This window comes from Dryobates pubescens, chromosome 29, assembly GCF_014839835.1.
Source record: "Dryobates pubescens isolate bDryPub1 chromosome 29, bDryPub1.pri, whole genome shotgun sequence".
NCBI classification, from domain to species: Eukaryota; Metazoa; Chordata; class Aves; order Piciformes; family Picidae; genus Dryobates; species Dryobates pubescens.
In genome coordinates, this window is record NC_071640.1 from 4,465,989 (window position 1) to 4,493,001 (window position 27,013).

At 37.7% G+C, this 27,013-nt stretch overlaps 1 protein-coding gene across 1 annotated transcript; it reads right to left on the reverse strand.

Moving 5' to 3' along the window:
• Positions 1 to 253: 253 nt before the first annotated feature.
• C5 (complement C5) lies at positions 254 to 26,912 on the reverse strand. Its single transcript, XM_054174426.1, has 41 exons — positions 26,768 to 26,912; positions 25,585 to 25,777; positions 25,033 to 25,195; positions 24,374 to 24,444; positions 23,719 to 23,810; positions 22,615 to 22,697; positions 21,880 to 21,970; positions 21,491 to 21,596; positions 20,714 to 20,840; positions 20,283 to 20,398; positions 19,846 to 20,046; positions 19,108 to 19,311; positions 18,118 to 18,327; positions 17,796 to 17,945; positions 17,002 to 17,131; positions 16,631 to 16,696; positions 15,845 to 16,045; positions 15,120 to 15,210; positions 14,616 to 14,692; positions 13,811 to 13,950; positions 12,948 to 13,163; positions 12,327 to 12,387; positions 11,271 to 11,360; positions 10,789 to 11,001; positions 10,568 to 10,643; positions 9,614 to 9,773; positions 8,601 to 8,696; positions 8,128 to 8,299; positions 7,454 to 7,659; positions 7,149 to 7,301; positions 6,729 to 6,791; positions 5,841 to 5,922; positions 5,181 to 5,232; positions 4,404 to 4,506; positions 3,618 to 3,692; positions 3,416 to 3,521; positions 3,131 to 3,217; positions 2,217 to 2,306; positions 1,592 to 1,675; positions 664 to 802; positions 254 to 397 (listed from the first exon to the last, which is right to left on the reverse strand). Exons 1-41 carry the CDS (start codon positions 26,830 to 26,832, stop codon positions 268 to 270), a joined length of 5,031 nt encoding a protein of 1,676 aa, XP_054030401.1. The 5' UTR covers positions 26,833 to 26,912; the 3' UTR covers positions 254 to 267.
• Positions 26,913 to 27,013: the final 101 nt, after the last annotated feature.

Below are 27,013 nucleotides of genomic sequence, written 5' to 3' on the forward strand. Positions count from 1 at the left end.
AGTTGATCCACTTCCTCTGACTCCCAATGTCTTTGCAGTGTTCTGTGCTTTAGTCTCCCATCCAAGCTTAAAAAAAAAAAAGTAATAAACCACACTTTGAACATTACTATGTTACAAGAACGTGGCTATGAAGTTCAAGCAAAGACCATTTTCCAAGACGAACTATTCACGAATGTTCAGCTCGGGAAAGGTCTGTGAAACAGGTGAAGAGTTGGGTTTGTTTTTTAATATGAGGTTTGAACTCTCATTTTAATTCAAAAAAGTAAATCAGCAGCCACTGATGAAGAGATCTTCAGTAAAATCTTCCATTGTATTTAAAAACTCCTGGCAAAATGGACATGCTGTATTTGAAGGCCACCACTCAATCCAAGTGCTGGAGTCCAAAGGGTACTGAAATCTAAGAGCACAACAGAAAAATGATCATTGGTGGCTAATATTTGAGGCAGAAAATGAGACAGAGGAAAAAAAACCCCAATACACTATGAAATTGCTTGCTTTGTGTTCTGAGTCCTGCTTTAAATGTACACATCTGGGAACTAATTTGTTAAATTAATACTTAAAAAATTAAACTAATTATATATTACAGAAGAATTATGGCATGCAAACATTTCACAGCACACTTTGACATTACATCTCTGCATATTCTGAGGGCAAATTACTTACTTGAAGCTGTAACCAATGCTTATCTTTAAGGCTTCTTTCCCCATGATCAAATACTGCTCTCCTGGGCTCAGTTCCACATCTGTACAGGTCTTCTTTTTTACAAAGGTTATTTCATCATTTTTTTGAGCAAAAGCCTGTCCTGAAGGAGAATGTCAGGACAGCAAAATGTCACCAAGAGAATTTCAGTAACTCATATATTAGAAACTGCCAAAATGTGGTTTATAACCAGCACAGCCAGATCTATTTGCCACTAGTTAGGTAACAGGAACATTTTATGACATAAACCATGATTTTTAATTAAATTGGAATAGTAAGTAAGCCTCACACACATTAAGTAATTGTATAGTATTGTAATTATAAGGACATTTTGGGTGCATAAACTCAGAGGGAAAACGAGTGATTATCTGCTTCAGTTCTGTAGCACCTATGAGCAGCTACCTCTCCCAAAGACAAAATAGTGAGTGCCCAAGAACATTCTAAAGGTCTTTCTCCTAGAAGCACAAAAGTGCCCAACCCACAATAGTCTGAGGAAAGCTGAGACATGGCATCTCCTTGCACACTGCCCCACCTCAGTCACGGGATACACAGTAAGGGAGAGCATTCTGTGGAATGAACAAGACATTTAAACCAAAGCTCACAACTGTATTATTTGATTATAGACTACGTTCACCTTGTTTTGTCACATAAAGGAGATTTACCTGATGACAGTTTAGGTTTCACAACAGCTATGATACAGAAAAGCTGTCTACAGACATCAAAGACTGTCCTGCTCAGGACCCAAAAGAATTCTCAAAGGCTCTGTGGCTAGGATTTTCAGCTCTCATCAATTGACTAGGTTTGACTGCTGATTTTTATCAACTGATTCAGTGTCTCAACCAGAGAGCTTTTACTCTGAATAAGTTAAGTGGATTAAGAACAGGACACCCACCTCTTTTATAGAGGTCCAGAAGAGTTGCAGAATACTTTACAAAGTATCCTTCTTCACTGCGTGATAAGATGTTCACTTTATAAACTGCAGAACAACACAAACCAGCCTTTGGGTTATTCCTTGTTTCTGCAATACACACTAAATGTCTCACAGATGCACAGATGGAGAACATAATGTCCCTTTACAATCCTAATTTCTGGGGAAATGATGGCTCTATCTGTACACTTCAGTGCTAAGAAACATTAACAAGTTCTGCCCATGCTCTCATCTCATGGAAGCTCTATCCATGCTCTCATCTGATGCCTCACAATTTCATGTGACCCCAAAGCCACATGAACATGTTAGAACAAGCAAGAGAAACACAGTGCTTAATAGCAGAACTCATCAGATCAGAATCACTGGTGCACTAACCTTGGTTATGTGATTTTTATTCAGCAGAGGGTACAGGCAGCACTTACTCTTCTCTGCTCCCATATGTCTCTCTCATATACTGTTCACAACTGTCAAGCCTACTGAATTGTAATCAGTAAAGATCGAATTGAAACAAAATGTTTTACAGCAGCAGTAAACAGGTGAACACTTCAGTCAGAGCACATGAAATAGGTAATGACAACTGAAATGTTACCATAGGCAATATGACTCTGGCAGGCAGCTCTTCTCCTGCTATCAGCAGTTAGTGACCGATCGAGCCTCTCTTGTCCTTTGCTACATTCAGCTACATAGAGAAAGAAGAAAAATAACCCCACAAATAGTGTTAAGAGGTCATCACACATCCACAAATAAAATACCAAGAACCTCTACGTATTTGGGGCAGAATCATAGAATCATAGAATAGCTTAGGTTGGAAGGGACCTCAAAGATATCTAACTCCAACCTCCCTGCCATGGGCAGGGACACCTCTCAACTAGACTTGGTTGCTCAAGGCCTCATCCAACCTGGCCTTGAACACACCCCAGGAGGAGGCATCCACAGCCTCTCTCGCTAGACTATTCCAGAGTCTCGCCACCCTTGTACTGAAGAACTTATTCCTTAGATTCAGTCTAAACCTACTCTCCCTCAGCTTAATACCATCCCCCCTTGTCCTATTGCTAGACACCCTCAGGAAAAGTCCCTCTCAGGCCTTCCAGTAGGATCCTTTCAGGTATTGGAAGGCAGCTTTCTAAGGTACTCCCCTAGATATTCTCCAGGCTAAACAAGCCCAGCTACCTCAGCCTATCCTCATAGCAGAAGTGCTCCAGCCCTAGGAAACCTATCCTCACAGCAGAGGTGCTGTAACAGAAACACTGTAATTATGGGATTGCAGGAGGGAACCACAAATGTTTAAAATACAAAATAACACCCTCAGTCACCTGAGCTTAATCCAGTCAGATATTCTTGATAGTCCTGTAGTCATTTATTTTAAGTGTAAAACTTGGTGAGTTCAACAGCTGCGTTCTTAAAAGGGATTTTTGACTTGTGTTTTGTGTGGTTTTGTCCAAAGCACTGCACTGCATTTTCCCACCAAGGGAAATGGGAAAAACATCTTAAAAAATAGCTTACCTTCCATGCATTTGCATTCATCTCCTTCACACAATCTCACAAGTTTTTCATTTCCATAGGGGTTATAAAACATAGTGCACCTTTTATCTACAAGAGCCAAAAAAGGAAGAATAAATACAGATAGGAAATCAAAGTCCAAGAAGTCAGCTCTGAAACATTGTAAATCTAAAGTTTGAGCTTAAAATAACAAGGATTAAAAAGCAGATGAAGAAGGAAAAAAATGCAGTCTTTAGGGAGGAATAAAGAGTTAAGAGACAAACAAATCTAAAGATATGGAACACATACCTGGTGCATGATATTCATATACAGTGAACGTGGCAGGATTTAGCATTCCAACCTGGAAAAGCTCGCTGACTCGGAACCCAACACAGAGAAATCGATCAACTGGCACCTAGTTGGCAGACACAGGAATTAAGGAGCTCTGAAGTTCACAAAATCATTCCAAGGAGTTCAAGTAGTGTTTACAGTTAGGAAAAGGGTAACATACAGAGTCTATCTGCAGGATAACATGTCCATCTTTTATCTCATAATCTGCTATCAAATGATCGATTCCACTTGCAAGCTGTTGGGAAGAAAAACAGAGACAAATCTTTCATGCAAGTTAAACATTTTTGGATGGTCTTGAGGATTCTGTGATCAGTAGCTTTAACAGTTCTGAGATATAAAATCTTATTTTGGGGATGCTCTTTACAGTGCTTACATTCTCACTTGTTTTTTCTCTTTTTAAAGGAAATTCGTCCTTTTACTTATTACATGAAGGTAATAAAGAGCTAATTATCCTTAAGAGAATACTTGAGTCCGGGTATAGTACCCTATTTAAATACTCTAAGTGTAGCTCTGTCTTTAACTAAACCTCATGTCTGTCAATAGGAGCTTGGATGAAAGCAAGATTCAGCTGACAAACTTTAGCCAACTTGCAGTTAGATATGAACACTAAGAGGGTTCCATTTACAGTGAGCAGATAAATCATCTTCAGAGGCTGATGCATGTTACCCTAACACAGGTGACATCCACTCTATCTACTGGTCTTTCCACTCACAGGTGAGTCCAGATTGTCAGACTTCAACTCGATATCTCAATACTGACTATCAAAAATCCATGATCTATTCTTAAGTAGATGATTCTTACTAGTATTAGAAGTGCTCAAAAGCAATGAGGGTACAATGAAATAAATCTGCACTATTACTCTAACAGAAGAAGATGAAGATCAGTAAATATTATAGTTCTGTTAAGAAAAACTTCAGTAAAAGATAAAAAGTTCTCCAACACATACAGTAGATAAGTCGTCTGTGTTCGCTTCCAATCCACTAACCAAACCTATGTCCATCACAGCATGGGCAGACCCTGATTGTGGCTCCCTGGCAATGGGTCTGTACCTAAAACAGATTTAAAATATTAGTTAAACATGACTGACATTTAAAATAACTCTTCAAATGCAGCCCTAGAAAAATGTCAGGAAAATGCTATTGGCATTTAGACCACAGTAACCCCATAATGAAAGAAAACAGACCAGATGAATCATTTCAGATTCATGCCAATGTCATGCATAAAGAAGATTTTCTTAATGCTTCTGTTCCAGGAGAACTGATATATAAATTAAAGAAAAACTCCCTACTATGGAGATCCTGACCTTTGCCTCTAATTCTCTTTGCACCTATCCATGAAAATGAAGAAACAGGAAGAAAAGGTGTAATTATTAACAAACAAACCATTGTGATTATTTTAAAAAGCAAATAAATTTTTTATATATATATATATATGTTGGTCAATGTAATATTAAAACAATAACAAGAAAAACCCCACAGACCAGAAAGTCTTTGTAATAAAATTAGATTTAACTGCAGTTGCTTTGCACTGCTCCAATTCCTTAACATGTCAGCTGGGAATTCCACCTTTGCCAGGAACAGCATTGAATGTTAGAAAATTCAGATTAGAGACAACATTTAGTTAAATTATAACCTTTAAATGCAAAACACTGGCTCCATCGGTGGGGAACCAAACTAAAACCCTAACCAATCAAGCAACCAAAACCCCCATCAGCTCTACTTACTTTGCACAGGCCTCTAAGCGCCCAAGTGGCTCCCCTTCTTCTCTTCTGTGACCTTTTCATATCAAGTAGAGTCAAAGTAAGTAATTTTCTAACTCTTCCCAAATTCTCAGAAAGCATTTTTATCATTGAAAGTTTTGATGGCTATTTTTATAGGAGTCCATTGTCTAGCCACAAAGAAGTAACATTATACTGTTTTTATAATCCAGGTGCAGTAACACAGCTTTAAGGTTTTAGTTTATTATGTACTTACCAATACTGCTCCACGGAGAAAGCTCAGACTGTGGTTATATACCCTGTTGTAACTGGACTAGAACTCACTGAAACCTCTGGCTTCCCCCATCCCATTTCTTTCTTCAGTGGTTAGTTTGTATTCCTCACTCCCTCAACTGCAAAATGTCTTCCATAAATGAGTAAAAAGGCACCTAACAAAAATACACTAAAAGTTAATTCTATTGACAAAAAAGGCAATAGTTTCAAGAAGGGCTAGAAAGGCTTCTGGCAATTTCTTTTCCAGTTTTGGTTTAGGAAGTGGCAGAACTTACTCGAGTTTCATTCTTATTAAAACCCCCTTTGTTAAATCAACTAAAGCTTTCTTCTTTTTTTCCTGTCTCCCTTGCACTGACCTGAACAGCAATATTTGAAACCATGTTAAAACTTTACCATCATCTCTCCTTGCAAGAATCTTCAATTCAAAGTTACATGACTCTTCAGAAGTACCAATTGTATTATATACTGTCCTCACCTGCACAGGTACAAATAAGACAAAAGAGAAACAGCAAACAATCCTCAAAACTGGCATAGAACTGAGAAAACTCATAACAGAATAGCAATAAACCTAAGTCTGCACAACATGAGTAGTTCTGATGGGCACAAAGTAAGTCAGTGATCAGCACAGAAGGAGATGGGGAATTCTTGAGCCAAACCACACCACTCTTGCTGGGTTTATTTACAAAACTAACCCCAGCTCCTCATACTTTACTAATATAAATACTAGTACACAAGAATCTGTACTTTTCAGATGTTAAGTTGATGCTAGAAGAGGCTATTAAAAGGCAGAAGATTTCTTAAATAATTTATTTCTGTTGTGCTTATTATACATGCACTTAATATTTAGGCATACAAAAAGTATTCCTTTAAATATGGCAAGAAAACAGTTTTTCAATGATATTGCTTAATAAAGTAAGAGTAAACACCAGAATCACAGAGAACTGAGCAGTTTCTCAAAACTGTTGACTAATTTGGGTCTTCCTTCTTTGGCCATCTAAACAGAGACTGTAACCATCAGTGAGAATTAAAACCAAGCTGATCATCTATTTGTATTTATAGGACCTAAAACCTCTGATGAAAAGGGAAAAACTGCATAACTTCTTTCTCCTTAGCCATAAATCACTTGAATTTAATCTAAAATAGCATCATAATGATATCTGTTGCTTCAGTCTAAAGGTAAAGAACAACAAATGGGAGAGCTTATGAGAAATTTCACTTTCTTTTTCCATGTTATTAGTAACAAACCAGAGATTCCAGGTAGAAAGACTGGTTGCTGCTTACATTTACTGTAGCTATGCCAGTGCTGCTTCCAGTGCTCACATAGATGTCATCCTCCAAAGGTACCTGAAGGATTGATGTTAAACAAGAAGTTCTAGGTTAATAACAAAGCTCTATCAGCAACAATTCAAGTCAGACAATTTTGCTTTTCTACATTTTAAATTCATATTAAGGCCTGAAGCTACAAACAGATTCTACAAAAAGTAAATCTTCATAGGAATAAGCAGAGATGCTAAATTCAAATGAACATTCAAATGCATTAAAATGCAGCAGATAAGCAAAGTCCTTAACCATTCACTATACCAAATTACCACCAGATTGTTAAAAGAAAAAGCTACTGCAGTAGCAAGTTCAAAGTTCAAATACTTAACATGATGCTAAGAATTCTGCTTTTGCTTTCCTAAAGCAATACTGTTCACTCACTGTCATAGTTCTTCCCACGAAATTGTCTTCTGTCAGTTTAAACACTTGTATGTCTCCGTGGTTTTTGTATGCTACCTTAACACTCATGTCCAAATTCAGCCGTTGGACAAGAAGGGAATATTCAGTCAATGCCTCAAGGGCATTAATTGTGTCCTGCCAGAAATCAATTATAAAGGATTAATTCCAAGGATTCAAAAGAAGTGAAAATGTATTACAAAGCAGTTTATTTTCTGCCACTTAAACATGACTGCAAAAAATGGTGACTGCTAGTGGCTCAGGAGTACACTTCATATGAGTTAACTCACCTGAGTTGAATAAAACCCTCCTCCATATCTTTGTTCCTTGGACAACCATTTCACGATTAGATTAGCATAGTCTTTGTCCCCTCTCAGCAGAGTAGTAAGCAGGGCATATGCTGTAGTTTCAACCATTTGTGCAGTAACAGCACTGGGAGTGTGTTGGTCTTGTGCCTTGAAAGTGTTCTCCCAGAACCGATAAACAGGAGGGTTACCTACAGAAGGCAGGTTTCAGACTGACACATAGCAACAGCTCTCTCCAGACTACACAAGGTGAAGTGTTGTCTACTCAGGTCAAGGAGAAAAGGAGGAACTCACTCTGCATTTAACAGAAAATAAAGGTATACTTACACTACTAACTCTGACCATTATACTAGAACTTGATGGTAAAGAGATGTGATGCAAAGCATCTGATGCATATCTGAATATTGATGGTCCTGAACAAAGGTGGAGAGGCCAAACAAACAGCTGGCTTGTATCTTGTGAATAAAACTGTCCTGCTCAAAAGCTGAAAGCAGGACCCAATCTAGCAAAAGCACTAGGCCACACAGACTAAAAATTTGCTTATGCCAAAGCAAGCACCACTGAAGTTGACTCTCCAAGTTAGTGCCATCACACCAGAGAATTTAAAAATACTAGAAAAATAGCCCAAGAGCCAACTACTCTAAGAGAATTTAAAATACCTATGACAGATGCTTCCTTCTTCAGTGCGGAGAGGGCCGATCGTGCAGCCTGGTGGTTCACATCCAGAAGAGCTAACGCATAGGCAGTGATTGCCATCACAAAGGGGCTTTGAGCAGACCTCACATTTCTCATCAAATAATCTCCTGCTTTGTTTTTAGCATCATGGATTCTCTGAAAAGGTAACAGGCTACAGTTTACACCAATGAGAGTTATGTTTAAAGAAACACATCAGAGTGCAATTGTATCTACTATCTCCTACAACATATCTGATAATAAAGAGATCCAGAATTGCATTCCTGTTCTTTTACTGATTTTGAAAGACAAAGCCTCACAAAGCAAACTAATCTTCATCTTTGAAATTAAGAAAAAAAGGGGAAAAAAAGCCTCTTGGTTTCTTTGAACAAACATTAAAGAAAATGGAAGAAGTTAGAATCAGAACATGACTGCTGGCAAAAACACAAGTAACATTTACCTGAGTAGGACATATTTTAATTGACTTCTCAATTCCAATAAGAGAAAATGCTGTGAGATACAAATTTTTTTCTTTGGCTTCTCTGGGTAGTGTACCCTACAAAATCAAGTATGTAAAACTAATTATATAGGAACAACAGTTAATTTAAATAAGTTAAAATTTCTACAGTTTAGCTGAGGAAACAAATAAGAATTCCTGTAAGAATTATCAACTTGGTTCAACCTGGAGATCAGTTGACTGTTGACTGATGGTAATATTTGAAAAAAAACATGTAAATACATGAAGTTATTGGCAAGCCAGGGCTATTACATTGTAAAATCATAGAATCACAGAATGGTTTGGGTTGGAAGGGGCCTCCAAAGGTCATCTAGTCCAACCCCCCGCAGTGAGCAGAGACATGCTTCATTACATCAGGTTGCTCAGAGCCCTGTTGAGCCTGACCTTGAATATCTCCAAGGATGGGGCTTCAACTACCTCCCTGGGCAACCTGTTCCAGTGTTCCAGCACCCTCATGGTGCAGAACTTGTTCCTAATGTCCAACTTAAATCTACTTCTCTAATTTCAAATCACTGTCTCTCATCCTATCACTACAGGCCTTTGGAAACAGTCCCTCTCCAGCCTTCTTGTAGGCTACTTCTGCTCCTGGAAGGCCACTATTAGATCTCCAGAGCTTTTTCTTCTCCAGGCTGAAGAACCCCAGCTCCCTGAACCTGTCCTCATAGCAGAGGTGTTCCAGCCCCCTGGTCATTTTCATGGCCCTCCTCTGGACCTGCTCCATCAGGTCCATGTCCTTCTTGTGCTGAATGGTTTTTTTTTTAATATTAAGAAGCTACTTTTAGTGGGAAAACAGAAAGGTTTGCAAGATTGTGCCATTTCTGAAACAGACTGAGAAAAAGACAAATCTTGCAAAACTGCTTTGAATGGTGAAATGCAGCCTGAAATACCTTGCATTCCTCAACCCCATTATCTTCAGCTTTCATTGCATACACACAGAAAGCATTTGGTTTTCATACCTGTAGTTTCACTGGGTGATAATCTGAAAATTCATTGAAGGACCCATCTGGCATTTGGCAGTTATCAATCAACCACAGAAGTGTATTACAAACAGAAATTTGATCCAGATCTATATATTGATTAACCTGTCCAAAAATCCTTAAAGCAAAAGCTGTCAACCTGCCAAGGAAATAGAAATACTTCTTGGGATTGTCAGATAATACTACATTGCTAGAGGTTTGCACTGTTTATGATTTAGGTGTGCTACATGCTCCCACAGTTCAAAGAAATATTGCAGATTAAATTTCCCTTATGGGAATTACTCAATTTTCAACAAGGATCAGTTTCCATGTTTCAGGATATGAACTCATTACATCCCCAAAGGGTTAATTTCTTTCACATGCACAGAACTTAAGGAAGATGCCTTTGAAGCATCTTACTCCTTCCCTCTCTCAGCCAACTGCATTTGCCATTCTGAAAGGCAAGACAGTGGCTGTATTTCCCTCATTTTCCCCAGCAGATTCTGTTTCCCATAAACAGCACTTAGCCTTTCAACGGTGTACTGGTGTGAATAAGAGGTATTTTTATTTTGTCCTTGCTCATGTCCCTGCACTTAGCCTTCCTTCTTCAAACTTGGGGTTCAGACTTTGCCTGAGCTTATGACTTCTACAAGGAACCAAGGTCTATGCAGTCCTGCAAAATTCTAAGCCCATAGAAAACTGAGCAAAATTCTACAGATCATCTTATCTACGTCTGCTCCTAACCAGTAGCCCAACTTGGTTGTACTGGTATGGACATAAACAAAAGACTTAGCAAAAGATCCTCTTCAAATTTTTAAGTACTATTTAAATCTACCATCCATCTTACCTCTCATGCTTCCTAGAAAGTATCAACCTCTAAAAATTAGTTATGACAGCAAATGAATTAAATTAGCTTCTTCCATCCAATCTAATCAAAAAGCCTCCTGAACTCACCATGTGCTGGCTTCCCCATTCTTCCACATGCTGTATGAGAAGTCAGCATTTCTGAAGGACAAGATACTCACAATTCCTAAGGGACAGATTAGGCAGAAAATAAACTATGAAGAGAGATTTGTATTAAAATTGCATTTGCTCAGTCAGATTATCTTTCTCAGTCAGCAAAGTTTATGCACCTCTACAGCTCTGAAGCAAGAGAATAAGCTATGTTTGTCTACCTTCTTTCATCTTCCGCCTCATTCGTGTCCTTGAAGTTAAGGTTTCAGGACCAAGTAAATGCCAGTTGTTTGACTTTTCCAAGTAGTGAAACACATAAAATACTGGGACAATACTCATAAGCTCTGCCTCTGCACTGCCCTTTGGTAGGTCAGTAAGAACACCAAGACTATTAGGATCGAGGACTGTGGCAATCACTTCACCCATAAGATGTCCTGTGGAAAGGCAAAACCCAAAATGTATTTAAATGAGATGATGAGAGTGAATCCAAGGGCAGAATCTGAGTGGTATTTCTCAGCAATCATTCCAGGTAAAGTATTTAAAATGCTACACTAAAAGACGGTTTGCAAAGCCTTTTCTCAAAAGAAGGAGAAGCTAAGAATACATTCAGATAAATTTAAAGAAAGGAATAGGAAATAAGAGGAAAAGAACATAAATGCAGAAAGCACACATTCAACAGACTAAAAGTTTCAATTCAGTTTACCTTTGACACTGACACTTCTGTCAACTTTTGTTTTAGGGACAAGATTTAATGGGATTTTGTATCGGAATTCTTGTCGTCTCTTGAGCAAACCTATAATTGAAAATGTGTATATATCACATCACACCATCTAAACCAATGCATGAGTCAGATTTAAAAGGTATAATTATCTGAGAAATCAGCAATAAAAACACCTGTGTTAGCTTGAAAACTAGAAATATGCTCAAGTGTTCATGCAAACAATATTGACCTTTGAAGAAGAATAGACACAAACACTTTCATCTTAATTTGGACTATTTTGATAAGTAAAATATCTGATCTGGCCTAAACTTCATGGTTTCAGATTCATGTCTGGTTAAATGCCTCCACTCTGAGGAAAGGCTGAGGGAGCTGGGTCTCTCTAGCTTGGAGAAGAGGAGACTAAGAGGTGGATGTATTATGTGAAGGGTGAGTGTTGGGAGGACAGAGTCAGGCTCTTGTCAGTGATGTCCAAGGATAGGACAAGGGGACGCAGGTGCAAGCTGGAGCAGAAGAGGTTCCACATGAACATAAGGAAAAGCTTTGTCACTGTGAGGGTGACAGAGCCCGGGAGCAGGCTGCCCAGAGAGGTGGTGGAGTCTCCTTCTCTGGAGACATTCAAAACCTGCCTGAATGCATTTCTGTGTGACCTACTCTAGGTGATCCTGCTCTGGCAGGGGCACTGGACTGGATGATCTTTGAAAGTCTCTTCTAACCCCTAACAATTTGTGATTCTGTAAATAAGAAAATACTCTGTTTTCATTGATAAAGTAACTGCTAAGTGGTATTCAAGCACACTGAGAAAACCTATTTCATAGTAAAAGACACATAGAAAGGTTTCTTTAAGAAATGAATCCAAGTATTTTTGGAAACTATTTAGAGATGGATTTGTTAGTGAATGAAAGGACAAGAAAGCCTTGGAAGGGACATAGGAATAATATTTCAAGAAGGACAAATGTCCATTTTGCTCACATTACAGAGAACTTGATCATGAACTAAGAACATGAAAAAAATAAACAAAGACATAATCAATTCTCTTACCATAAACACCCTGTGGATCCAAAGTGAAGCCTGTATGAAGTTCTTTCTTAATGCCTTCTGGCTGAAATCATGAAAGGTAAAGAGCAAAAAATGAAAACACTTCTGCTTAATTAAATATATTAGCTGAACTAACAGTTTAAACCATAGTATTTTTGCCTTCTACACCCTTCTCTGTAGTTTTCCTTAGCTGTTCTACATCTATTCCACATATATTTAAGCTAGCATTCTGTCTCTCAAAAACTTGGGCAAATGTAACCAAAGATTTAAATAAAATCTTTAAGTATAAAATATACAGAAAAGTGTCTTGCTTAAGCAGCTGAAAATCTGAGTCAAATAACAAGGTTGCTCCCTATGTCAGTATCTTCTCTGCCTCTCTGTAAAATCTTTAGGACAATTATTATAATCAAGGTTTAAAAGTTATAATCAAGGTTTTAAAGTGTGTGTAGTCGAATACTTAGTTAAGCAATTTTCCTCTGCATACACCTCAGTGAGTTTAGTGATGTTTTGGATTCTGATAGTGTTCAAATTAAGCAATATTTTTATATTATATAGATTTTTAATTTCTCACTGAATCAATATGAAATTCAAACCCATTACAAACATGTTGATCGTTGGTCTCACCTTTACTCGCAAAGTTTTCACTACAGTTTCACTGCTGCTGGTTGTCAGCAATGTGAAGTTGATGGTGTGAAGACCTAGCTCCAAAGGAAGTATCCTGAATGTAAGTGCTGCTGAAGAACCACCATCTAGAGTCTTAAGATGACAGCTCCTCAGTCCAGTAGTTGCAGAACTTCCAAAGGCACAAATTCCATTCCCAGTGGCTACTGTAACACAGAACTGACATGTTGAAAGAGTTGAAATGTTTTGCCTCCATGACAGGTACAACTCCAGGGAAATCTTAAAGCCACTAAATTCCCCTACTGAGCTGTAATTCTGCTGTTCTGTTTACAAGGAGTAATTGTTACTATCTTTTAATCATTATTACTTGCACTAAAGACCATTAACAAATGATCAGCAGCAGCACCAGAGAACCACTATGTTAAGCTTCACACACACACCCCTGCTTCATGCAGATTGCTTTGCTTACTTTACTTGTATTTTTTCAGTACTCATTTTGCACTTTTGTTTCATGTATTTCTCTTTATATTAAATCCCTGTGCCATGTGACCTGTGAGCTCTGGAACAGGAAATTCAAAAAGAATCCCAGCACTTTTTGACAGTCTCTAAACAATTGAGATAGAAAAATGGTGGCTTAACTTTCATGAGGCAAAGTTGCAGGGCAAGAGAATGACAATGTTGTAATCAGTGGAATGGTGGGAAAACAAATAATTACTGATTGGATTTCATTGTTACACAGTTATGTAGAGCACACATAACACTAATGGAAATCTGATCCTGGGATCTGTTTGTATTGGATACTCACAGGGGAAATGCTCTTTGAGTTTGTTAATCTTTCTGTAGAACTCAGTAAGTCCACAAATTACCTTAATTGCAGAATCTCTATGATTATAAACTGATCCTTTTAACTCAATTTGTTCTCCTCGCACCACAGAATATGGAACAAAAACGCTCAGGAAGAGATCTTTTACAACGTGCACTTCCAATGGTGCAGCAACACAGATACCTAAGAAAATCAAAAACACAAAAGCAGGATGTTTTATCCACCCTGCTGACAAACAAGCCTGAAGAGGTCTTCACATTCTTGCAACCTTCATAGATGAGCTAGCATTTTTCAATATATACTCTGAAATTGCCCAAGCTTTTTCAGAAGGGACCAGGCTCTTGTTTGAGTATCTGTCAAGTTCCAAGTTGCTGTCTCTCAGTCTCCACATATACCTGCTGACATACTAATTCTCTGAGTTGCTTCTCCTCCTTCTCATGGTGAGAAATAAATTTGATGTTTGGACTACCACATCTTTTGCACTACCATATCTATTGGAAAATGTGCTTCTTCCTCTCCTGAAGTCCCTGAGCTATTGATAGCAGGACAATGTAAAACTCTGACAGAGAAAAGTCATTCATTATTTGTTCTTACATTTTTCTTGGCTATTCTTATAGGCTGCTGTCAAATACAAGCCAGGCTTTGTTTTCCAAGCCACTTGCATTCATAACAAGAAATGAAGTAATTTCCTTGTCCTAAAAAATATTTTTGATGCTTTCTTTTCCTGTTTATCAACCAACAAATGAACATTTTAGAACACTGCCAGCTGCAACGAGGAGTCCCCCAAAATCCAAATGGAAAAGCTCCTTAATTCTTTAGCTCAAATCTAATTAGGCTGCAGTACTTGCCTTTATCAGAAATGCCAACACCTTGTACTTCCCAGGTAGTCAGTGAATCAGGCAAGGTGACAGACAGGGTCTTTGACCTGCATTGAGAACACTTGCACATCATTAATGGCTATCTATTAACACCAAAGCTCATCAACACAAAGGCAGCATATGCCCAGAGCAGCCCCTGTATGTAGGAGAGATTTAGCTTCAACGAGACACAAGAGCATATTTGAAAACAGAATTTCTGGATTTTTGTTTGACTAAACTTGCACTTAGCTGACTTCACTAAAACTGCTGCTTAGGAAGATTGAAAATGAAAGGAAAAGTAATTCAGCAGTGTGGGCACCAGATGGCAAATCCTGCATGGGGGAAACAAGGCAGGAAGAGTTTGTCCAGACCTGCATTTTAGCACACATCTTGGGTATATGCAAGGCTAGCCAGGTCATCTCAAGTTTAGTGTTTATTTTCTATAGAACAAATGACTAAGTTAAATGTTGGTAACTGATTTGAGAAAAACAGTACCTTGGAGAAACCTGGTGAACTTCCCATAACCAGCTCTCAGGGAAGTAGCTACGAACTTCTGCCTGATCCAGCTCCAAGAAATCCTCAGAATCTGAATAACATAAAGCAAGTAAAGAGAGAAAAACACCCCAACCAAACAAAAAGACCCAAGCCATCTGGCAACAGCCTTCCACCAAAGGCTTCAAAATCATTATCTTTTTCTCTTGTGATACTATATTCTGCTTACTTGCCTGATAACATTTTTCTTGTATCTCAACACCCTCAAGCAAACATCTGTGTTAATCCCACCTCATCTATTTACACCTGTGAATGTCCCAGACAGATTAATTCATTAACAAGCAGTAATGGAGGAGAATAGGAAGGCAAGAAATACCAAAGTCCCACTGGGATGTCACTCATTGGCTAGTTTGGGCCTCGGCAAAGGGTTCAAATTTAGCGTTCAAGTTTGACATTGACTTCACAGGCAACAGTGCTCCTTTACTGCAGCTCTGCATGTTCTAAAGACAGGGTATAGATCTTGACAGATAAAGAACTGCTCTCCTTCCCCTCTCCAGGGCTATACAACCAAGGTCTTTAGAGACTGGTAGAATTTTTTCTGGAATAAGCTTGACAAGTAATAGGAAGGGGTTAATAGATTAACAAAGTAGTCACCTTTAGATTTACCCATGTCCTGCTGGAAGTGTTTCACCCCATGTCCACAAGAGAGTTGAAGTTCTCAGACTTACACATTCTTGCCAGTATCAGAAGCTTAGTGGGTTCTTCTTCCCTCAGCTTGTTTGCAAATTCACAGCAATCTATGAATGCAGCAACGCACTTGGCACTGCGTCGAATTCGTTTCGCTCTGTCACTGCAAGTCTCCAAGATTGGAAATTCTTTAATTCCATTCCTGCAGCAGTTTCGGGTTTCTGATTGTTTGTATTTGGATACTGAAATAATAAGGAAATGATTCCTTTCCTTCAGATGAACTTTTCATTTCCAAATGCATCTCAACTCATTACACTCAGCATATTTTTAAAATGTGCTGAATCTCAGAGAAGGAAGAGATTTGAGGAAGAACATCAGCTGGGCATTTTTTCCAGAGCTAGTAACACACACTTAACTTAAAAATATTAACTAGATGATAGTGACACACACTTAACCAATACTATTCTGAAATAAAAATATTAACTAGATGAGCTGTGTTGCAGTTTAAGATTTAACAGTCAAAGGTTCTTCTGCTAGGCTTGGTCCCTGGCAAAAGCTTCCATACAGGACAGCTGTGAGGTTTTAGGGCTATGACCCTTCAGAAAAAGAAAAGATTTTAATTTTAATGTGTACTTAAATCTTGCTGTCTTCAAAGTCAGCATATGGCTAAGAGGCTTTATAAATGGGGCCCTCTCTAAAGATGTCTTCCATATTTGGCAGTTAAGTTAATAACAATAATTAAAAGTAGTAAGCAAACACTCAGATTCTGGACTTGTAATGGATGTGATTTTTGTTCATCATCTACTTTAGAAGATTTTTTTCAATACCTTCTTTGTTTATCCGATCCTTGAAGTCAGATCGTTTTGTTCTTAAAATTTCATTGCAAGGTCCATCTGTTCAATAAATAAATAGGTAAGTACAAGCACAGTAACAGCACAGTCCACTTTAAAATCATTCCATAAAAAACACATTCCAAATTTGAGAGACTTTTTTCCCCATTTACTATTTTAATTACAACAAAGTATTTTCATTCCCGTTACAGTAACTGATCCACAACTCATTGTGGTTTCCTCCCTCAACAATCATTAGTATATGCATTCATTATTAATTCAAGTGCCAACAGAGTAACTTAAGAGTCACAATAGAGCATTTCAGAAAAGGAAATCCACAATTTGCTGCTTAAAACAAATGAGTTTACCTTCTTCATTTGAATCATCAGCATTTGCGTTCGTTAAAAATGTAAGCCCAGCCATTCTGAACACATCAACATTGTTCTTCCCTCCTCCAGCACCACACCCAAGGTCACTCTTTTCCACATCTAGCATTAACTGAAGGGGGAAAAAATGCATCAGCAGTTAACTAAACCATGGAATATATCATAGAGTCATGGAATTGTTTCGGTTGGAAAAGACCTCCAAGATCATAAAGTCCAACTGTCAGCCCAAGAGCACCATGGCTGAAAATGCCACATCCACACATTTCTTGAACACCTTCAGGGATGGTGACTTCACCATCCCCCTGGGCAGCCTGTTCCGATGCCTGACCACTCTTTCAGTGGATGACCACAAGATGAATGAGTTAGACTTGCAGGTGGACTATTTGAGTCTGGAAGATGGCCTTGTTGAAGGGTATCATTTAGCAGTATTTGAGCTAAATTCAGCAGCATAGGCCATTCTACCAACATGCCTTCAAAATACAGCCTGAAAAGATTATAGGAAGAGCTAAGAAGGAGAATGTAGTCTCTGTGTAGCTCCTTGATCGAGGAGCTCTCTAACACTGCAACACATTTTCAGCCAAGTATGAAGGGTTCTGATGAGACAGCTCAGGTCTGTCTTTAAAACCACAAATTATTTTACTGGAAATCAAAATATTGTACATTAATTATTTTTATAACGTTGACCTGACAGATTTTAACCAGCAACTTTTACTCTGGATTTAATTGCTCTCCTGCTTGTTCTGCAGCTTGTTTTAATTCTGTGGCTACTACTTAACTTTTTCCAGCGCTCTCTTTCCTCTTCGGGTGACTCCATATACTGCCTTGTCAATAGCTGACAAAGCAACAAAGGAATCGAGCTGTGTTTTCATGTTAAGCGATACAACTTCTGCTGGATTCAGTATCTTTTTGCTTGATTGCAGTTTAATCTGTAAATTGAAAACAAGTATTGGTAATTTTAAAAGCACATTGCTCCAAAATAAATCCATCTGAAGGCAAACGTGGCAAGGAAGCGTTAAAACGCTTGTGTAAATTCAAATTAAAATCCGACCATAAAACAACTGCACAGCCACAAATTTTAGTGCTTGTTTCACTACTCACATCAAGATTATTCCCACATTTCTGTTCCACATTCAGCCAGATTGAATCAGCTACTAACTCTGCAGTTTCTTCTCCTGTGACTATGTAGTAAACAATAAGTCGTGCTGAAGGAACCATTTCTTGGGTTATCTTAAAAGTTAGATGTTCATACTCCAAATTATCGGTTCTTTTCTGAGTTCCAAAGCTGACTATCTTCCCTTTTGATATGACCTATAACAGACAAATGATGGAGAATACAGAAGTCAAAGTTTACATTTAAAATGTTTCTTACATATACTAATTACTTGCATTTTGATATAATCCAAAACAGACAAAAATGCTTTGTCTGATCAAAGGATGGTAGCTCTCTCACAGAATTATGAATGTTAGGGGTTGGAAGGGATCTCAAAAGATCATCCCGCGCAGCCACCCTGCCAGAGCAGGATCACCTACACCAGGTCACACAGGAATGCATCAAGATGGGTTTTGAGTGTCTCCAGAGAAAGAGACTCCACAACCTCTGAGCAGCCTGCTCCAGGGCTCTGTCACCTTCAGTGAAAAAAGTTTTTTCCTTATGTTTATGTGGAAACTTTTCTGCTCCAGCTTGTACGTGTGGCCCCTTGTCCTACCCTTGCACATCATTGAGAAGAGCCTGACTCTGTCCTCATGACACTGCCCTTCATGTATTTATAAACTCATCCCTCATCCCCTGAAAAGAAGTGCTTCAAGTCTTTCTCTTCCTCCTGAAATAGCTCTAGAGACTAGAATACTTGTTCTTAATCTCAGCCTAGGTCAGATGACAATTCAAGACAACAGAGACTTAATATCCAATTTAAAGATGAGACTGTTAAAATTTCTGACTATAAGATTGGCAGATTGTTTATGGAAGGAGCAGAGGTCTGAACTGCTGTGTTCCACGCTGACGTTAGTTCTTGATTGTTGAGGTTTTTCATCTATGACCATATATTAAATAACAATTCAGTGTTTGCTGCAGAAACATCTGTTACTTACCAAATAGCTGTAGTGATGTATGTTCTGAATATACACACTGTGGGGATATACATTCATATTTATTAAATCCCCTACTTGTAGTGGTTTGTGCTTTGAAGCCCAGTCAATATACAAATAACTTTGAGTTAATGATGAGTAAGCTCTTGCTTCATAGGTTTTACTTGCTTGGTTTTCATCTGAAAGGCGTGGATCTGCAGTTTTTACCTGCAAAGATAATCAAAATGTCTCGGATGTTTTCAGTAAAGGAGGAAACAAACCCCCTCAGAACTACACACAAGAACACAAATCATTGCAATATTAAAATCATTCTGCTATATATTATTCAGAAAGATTACTAAAAGTCAGCTCAAGACTTCTGTGTTTTCTTTACCAAAAAGATCAACAAATACCAAGTTAAATATAAAATGGCAGTCTAAAAGCATGTACAAAAAGAAGCAAAGGTTAATGAGATGCCTCCTTACCTAGTGAAGGAAGCACAGTGGGAGATTTGTTTTCACAATTAATTTAGACTTTTTGTTTATTAATTATTATGAGCTAAATGTGACAAGTTAGGATACTGTTTCAGAACCATTTAATGAGTTGAATAGAGCAGCAATGTTTCATTACAGCACATGCAGTTTTCATAACTCTAACTTTATAAACTTCTGAGTGTAAGTATCTTCCTAATAGCGTTTACCATTCACAAAAACTCAGTATTAAACCCTCAAATAAATAAAATTATGGAACAATTTCACTCACTTGAAACTCCAACATTTTGCTATCAGATGGGGTATTAACAACAAACAAAGCTGTTCCATCCTTCATGCTCGTGCTCCTTCTCCCAGATTCTGAGCCCTCTGGTATCAGCTCAGTCTCATCCATTTGCTCACTAAATGATTTTGCAGTGACAATGACAGGGATATTTCCAACAAAGTGATCTACCGTATCTTTCACCTGCACCTGATAATCAGAACAGATCGCACATCTTCAAAGAAAGGTGACATTTTTATAGGAGAAAACTTTCAAGCTGTTAAGCTTTTAAATCACCAAGTGTAAAGAAAAAACCAGGCAACAGATCAGTTGAAATGAAAAGTATGTTAAGATCTACAGTAACTTATATAGAAAAAAAAGAATAAGGAACCTGCATTCTGGGATTTATGTTGCAATGTGCACCAATACAGCTGCTGTTAACTAACCTTAATGAAGAATGGAAGTCCAGGCTTCACAAAGAGAGGAGTGGCAATCAAGAACAGTTTGTATGGAGATACAGCAAATACAACTCCAGAAAATTCTGCTTCACCACTGAGGCCACCTAACAAAACATTTTAATAATCACATCCTAGATCCTGTGTTTCCTCCACTTGCCTTCAAAGGATAGCACAATCTGTCTATTACAGTGATGTCCTTGCATCCAAAGAGTGCAAAGTGTTGTGAAAACCAACAGCCAAAAGAGAAAAGCTTAATCCTTAAAACATTTTTACAGTGACAGACGGGCTGCTCCTCCTTATAAACTTTAGGAATAAGGACTTTTGAATACTAAGGAAAGTTATCCATATAATTTCATTTTCTAGCTCTGCTGACATTTGCAGATATGTTTAAAAACTAAATCAGTTAAAAAGCAATTTACCTGTAGACTCCATCACTGATGCCACAATGTATAAATATGACCCATCCAATTCTTCCAGACTTTGAATGTCTATAAAACTCACTGCTTTCTTACTGTTAAAATTGATCTCAGCCACTCCATTTTCAATCTGGAAATGAAACAGGAATCATTCCTTTATAGTGAGTAATTTAGAAATAATATATAGGTACACTATATGCAAATTCTGACTGCACCATGTTTCTATTGTCTACTTTCAGAGGAAATCAAAGGTGGAATTATTTTAATGAAGAAGAATTATTTATTCCCTAAAATCATTGATAATTAATCAACAAATGGCATGTATTGCAAAGTCTGCATGCAGGCACAACATGAGGTAGGAGTAACACAGAGATATCTTCACTAAATTAGGGAGGGATAATTGGTGAAGCAAAGACTGCCCATAATACATCCCTATAATTTGGATCTGTTTGTCTCCATTTAATTTCCTTCCTTTCTTTTGTAATAGATACCATAAAAATTATTTCCCAGAAATGTCAACCACAAAGTTTGCTCAAGTGAGTAATTGAATCAGGCTGAATGACAATGTCTCAGATGCTGCATCTGAGTTTCATTTTAAAGTGCATTTTTATCACCCTGATGACAGTATTACGAAGGAAAAGCTGACACTAAAGGGCTGTTGATACAAGCTACGAGTTGGGAGCCATTCTCATTAATTTTAATGGGAAAGCTCCTGTGGAAATGGGTCAGTCCTGAAGTAAGCACATGAAATCTGCACAAACTAGGCATGCTTCCTCTTACCCTGGTTATATGCAATGTCTGAGGTATCATTCTCTTTCCACTTTTGTCAATTATTCCAAACCGAAGAAAGACATCAGCAGTTGCAAGATTTTTGTTATAAAAATAGCTGAGAACAAAAGAATACAAATGCTTTTAAGATTACTTTAATGGCTGCACCAAAGCACTTGGTTTTAAAGAAGAATAATTTCCTAGGCAGACAGAAAACAAATACAGGTATCTGTGTAGCTTTAAACACTTCTGTTGAGAAATAATATTACACAGCAGAGAGGACTGTGCTGACAGGGCTTGTTGAGGAAGAAAAGAGCAAACTTCTGGACATGGGAGACTCATTCTTCAGGTAAAAGAAGAAGAGATACACACATTTAGAAAGCAATGCTGAATTTCCTTACCTAGCTTTCACAACAATCCTGAAGTTCTCAAATTTATCAGAACTAATAAAGTTACTTTCTGGCTCTATGGCAATGGAAAAGCTTGGCATTGCTGAAAATGGAGCAGAAAAGAAAGCCACTCAGACATGGTTTGACACAGTGAGTTACAGATCCTCAGGAAGATATCTCTGTGAAATCATCAAAGAATCTTATCAGTTTCAAGTCATCTAAATTACTGTATTATAGTTGTCCACAGTGAAGCATGAGTTGTAAAGCCCTAAGCTATTCACAGTTGCAGTGGCTTCACATTTACCTCATCTCAGCTATCTCAGAATGACTCAGCATGCTAAAGGATAGCTCTGTGTAGAAGCAAGTGGCACTAATACAGGCTTAGACTGCTGTGACTGACTGGCTTGCACTGACGGAAGAGTGTCTAGCAATAGGACAAGGGAAAATGGTTTGAAGCTGAGGGAGAGTAGATTTAGTCTTGATCTTAGGAAGAAGTTCTTCAGTATGCCAATGGCAGGGAGGTTGGAGTAGTTGATCTTTAAGGTCCCTTCCAACCTGAGCCATTCTGTGATTCTATGACATTGGCACTTAGCATCACACTGCATCCCCCTGCCATGTAGAAGCAGGCCAGTGTTACTGCAGGCATTTCTGAACTTGCTTTCTCTGTGTTGTAGAGATGTCCTCAAGACAATTTCACTGAGAAAAACCCATCTCAAAATGAAAGTTCACAGTATGGGCACACCTTACCATATTCCTTAACTTCAAATTCTGCAACAGCTGAAGTTATGAAATTCTTCTTGTACTTGGCTTCAATCTTCCAAATTCCATACCTACAAAATGTCAGCAATTCATTTTTTTTCCAAGATGAAAAATTAAGGTTGAAGATGATCTTACTGCTTAACAAAATTTCATATTAATATGACTAGGGAGAAAAATTCTGGACAAAGTTTTTGCACATGTTCAATGCCCACTTTGAGAGAATTTTGCTTTGATATTTTGATAGTTATTTGAAAACTATTTTAAAGCATTGGAAGAAAATGGAAAAGAATTTGCCATCATTTATCACTACCATCAGAATGTTTTGGTTTATATTTACAGGCAGAAATACATTCTGAAGGCTGCAAATCTAACCAGGAGACAGCATTAATCTTCTCTCTGAAAAAATAAACTGATGCTTATTTCCTGATGCAAAGTAAATCAGTCAAAAAAAATCTACTTTTTCAAGAACCTGATAGCATCCTTCTGCCAATTCAGTGAATCTTCAGCACCCTCTCAAGACTAAAAGAAGAACTGACAAAATACTGATTTTGTATGGAACAAAAATAATTGTACTGTTTGTAATAACTATCACACTTTATTATTTGTAATGATGGGAAAATGCTAGTGATTTATCTGGACATATGAAACACAAAAGGTTCCCCCCTCTGAAATCAGTAAGTTTTTGACACTGATTCTATCCTTATAGTAGAAAGCTTCTGTTACACCTTCATTTTTAATTGAGCATGATAAACCTACCACTAAGTGGTTTTTAACTTCAGTTTTATCAGCAGGATTTTCACTCACTACATCTCCTCACTTTGTCTCATTTCAGTGAGAATATGCCACCTGTCTGAGTGTAAGCTTCCGACTGGGCTTCAGGAGGCAAATGTTAGTTTGGAAGACAACTGAGGAGGACAACATTTGGTCCTAAGTTCCTTATTTACACCATAGTCTCACCCCATGTGAAATGTTAGAAATGTCCAAGTTTCAAGTCATGCACACTCTGTATATCAAACAAAAGTGTCCCTGACAGTGTTTAAGACAAGGTAATAATATGTTCATAATTCTCAAAAAACCACTAAATAAATGTACTTAGGATTAGGAGGAATCTTGAAGTCAGGAAAAGAAACTATTCCAGTAAAATCTTCTTCTTCCGTAATATCCACTTTTATTCCTTCAGGATCCTTTAAATGACGTCAGGAAAGAAGCAGATGTTACAGATCATTCTCAACAAAGGGAAAATGTTTATTTTGTGATTTTGTTTTCATTTTTCTAAGAGTTTTGCCTATTTCACAACACAAAACCACAAACACTTTTAGAAACAACTCAGACTGAAATTCTGACAAAACATTTTACTGCGGTTCCAACAATTAGAAGTTGTTACTACACAATGCTTAAAATTGCTATAAAATTACTGTAGTAACAAACCTGCTAAAGGCTAAAAAAATAGAGTATAGTAGATACTGATTATTTCTATATCTTAGCTGAAATAAGCAACAGTACGAAAAGAATACATGATTAAAATTCCCTTGAAAATCCTTTACCAAGATATCCTAGAACTGGGAATTGAAAACTTCTATCCAACTATGCCAAGTTACTTTAAAATCTTTTAAAGGATGTCTGGCTACCTGCAAAAACACCTAACAGCTTTATTAACTATTGATTGCAGCACTGACTTGCCATCTAACTACATTTATTTGTTTTGTAATCTACAGAATATGAAGATTAAATTAAATTACAAACTCACCACAAAGGTTAGGACAACTTCTCGACGAGCTGGCTTCAGTTCATCATTCAGAGAATAAACTCTGACTTTCACTGTAAGGATTATGACAATAAATCTCAAAGTCATGCCATTGGAGGGATCTCAAATAAAAATTTCAAGAAATGCCCTTTTATCCCCAATAATTTTCTAATTTAGTAGTTATAGAAGGCTCTTGACCTTTTGTTGGTATAGTGTTGTCCAAACAGTATTTATGCATGCTTAAAACAAAAGACCCTGCAGCACCATTCTTCCCCATTGAATCACCCCAGTGCTGTGCAATTTTTAACCATCACAATTGCAGCATATCACTTTTGCAGAAGCAAAAAGAGCTCAGTCTACATGAAACCAGTGATTCAGTCAACATTCACATATGCCCAGGAAAATCATTCACTCTTTGTGCCACAGATTACTCAGGGTGTAGAAGGCAGGGATTGAGAAGTAACTGATTGGGAGAGGTGATTAATTTCTGCAGCATGATCATCAATTAGTTCAAAATGTTATTCTGCTGATTAGAAAAATAAATAGCAGCCCACAGCGACATAGCAAAACCAAGATCTTAAAGGGCATTTAAATCCTACTTCCTTGTCAAAATCAACTCCTTAAAAATTAAATAACAGGCAAGAGAAACAAGCATTATTTACCTGACTGATCAGGAGTATAAACTGGTTTGTCTGTATGAATAAAGAGAAGTCCATTCTCATAGGAAATAGGAATTTTTTTTAACCTTGTAAAATGTGGAGAAACAGCTTCCAAATACACAAACTTGACTGTATTCCCTGTTTGTGGTAAATCTGTTGGTTGAAGCTGGGGAGGGGTGGGGGTAAAATAAATATTTTTAAAGAATATTAACTTCTTTCTTTAAAATATCTTTTTTCTCTACAGCATTTTTTTGTTCAGAAGAGTAGCTGAATAGCCATTACTATCCTGTTGTTAATTAACATTAAATAAAAACATCAATGCCCACAAGGGTTTATTCTTGCTTATGCCACAGATGACAGACTGAGATTGACAGATTGCATTGGGTTGGAAAGGACCTTCAAAGGTTATTTTGTCCCATGAAAGAAACTACAGGTGGCAAACAGAAATTGGGGCCCTTCCCAAATTAAACAACTGAAAACTCACCATAATCTACTTTAACGCTTAAAACTGCATGTGACAATAAAAACACTGCAAGAAAAGTCTGGATTTCTTACTCTTAAAGATACAGCATCTTGGAATTTGTTGGCTGGAGTTAAAGAGATATGGCCAGAAGAATAAAGAGTAAGCTTATCTGGAAAGCTTTTTAGGGCAACATTGACTGGAAATTCCGCCTCATAACCAAAAGCTTGAACTACTACTTTCTCGGATGCCCCAACTCTGAGGATCTTTGGTGCTGTAAGGACATACCTGGTATGGAATATAAAACAAACAAAAAGGTAAAGGAACTGTATTTCCTTTGGACTTTTTACTACCATTTGTAATTCACCTATGTACACACTGTTAAAGCAAACAGTACAATCAGGTTAAGTTATTCTAGGCCACCAGTTAAAACCAGCAGAACCTCAGTGAGACTTATTACAAAGACTGTAATGTAACCTTACCAAGTAACACATCACATAATGTTCAAGGATTTGATTTTGCAGACACCCAAAAGCATGTCTACTAAACCATGCTGTTTGCATGGAAATAACTCTTCCTTTTGCCAAATGAAATCCTGAACCTTCATAATACTACACCTAAATGTTTGGGGTTTTTTCCTACCAGTAAAGTTCTTCCTGAAATTAATGAGGCAACTTAAAGGAAAAAGTGAATACATAATTGCAGGATTACTTTAATTTCCTCAGTGCTTTATAAATTGACGCATGCATCATTCCCCGAAGGAGAAGGCAGGCTTCAGTACCTGACCACAATCAGGTATCTCAAATACACACAAAGTGTAAATGCAACAATCCATTTGATACAAGTGCATCTCCTTTTTCTGAGATGCCAAAAGCACTTAGACTGGCTGCTTTCTAGGTGCCATTGCCAGCAGACACAAGTATCAAAACCACACCAAGTACAATTGTAAAACACACATTTAAGTAAGAGCTTTCATCACACCTGTAGCAAAGTATCTGTCTTCAGGCACTACATAAATGAGCATCAATTTCATCTCTTAACTTTTTCTGTGTATTTGTGGCAAACAAGAAGCTGAGTCTGTTGCTTTCTTTGGCAGCAAATACAGTAATTCCAGAAGCATGAGTCCCATGTACACTTGTGAGAATTTTGCTTGTGAAACACATCACTTTGCCCAGTACCTTTTGTATTGGCTCTACTTAAATTCTTTATCTATTTGCCTAAAATGGCAGACCACAATCAAATAACAGTTCCAGTAAATTCTGTACTTGCTTTACTTACGTTTTCTCTTGGCTGAAAGTTGCTCCAGAAAATAGCAAAACAAAAAAATATATCAAACCAGTCATAGTGTCTATGGCAACAAACAGCAAACCATAGATGCTAGGCAGTCTGCATTAAACTGCATTTGGCTTCTGCTGTAGACGAACAGAAATACCACCAGCACATTTCACTCACAGTTAATTATTAATTGTGGATCATGTTTTACTAAAACCTTGTTGCCCCCTCCCAAGGAAGCTAGAACAGCTG

Excerpts from the sequence above, each read along its gene's own strand:
- C5 (XM_054174426.1), bottom strand. The coding sequence starts at position 26,832 with ATGACTGGTTTGATATATTTTTTTGTTTTGCTATTTTCTGGAGCAACT. Across the intron at positions 5,923-6,728 it reads CTGGCATAGCTACAGTAAAT|GTGAGGACAGTATATAATAC; the intron begins GTAAGCAGCAAC and ends GTACCTGTGCAG. Across the intron at positions 398-663 it reads AGCATTGGTTACAGCTTCAA|ATTTCAGTACCCTTTGGACT; the intron begins GTAAGTAATTTG and ends TTGTGCTCTTAG.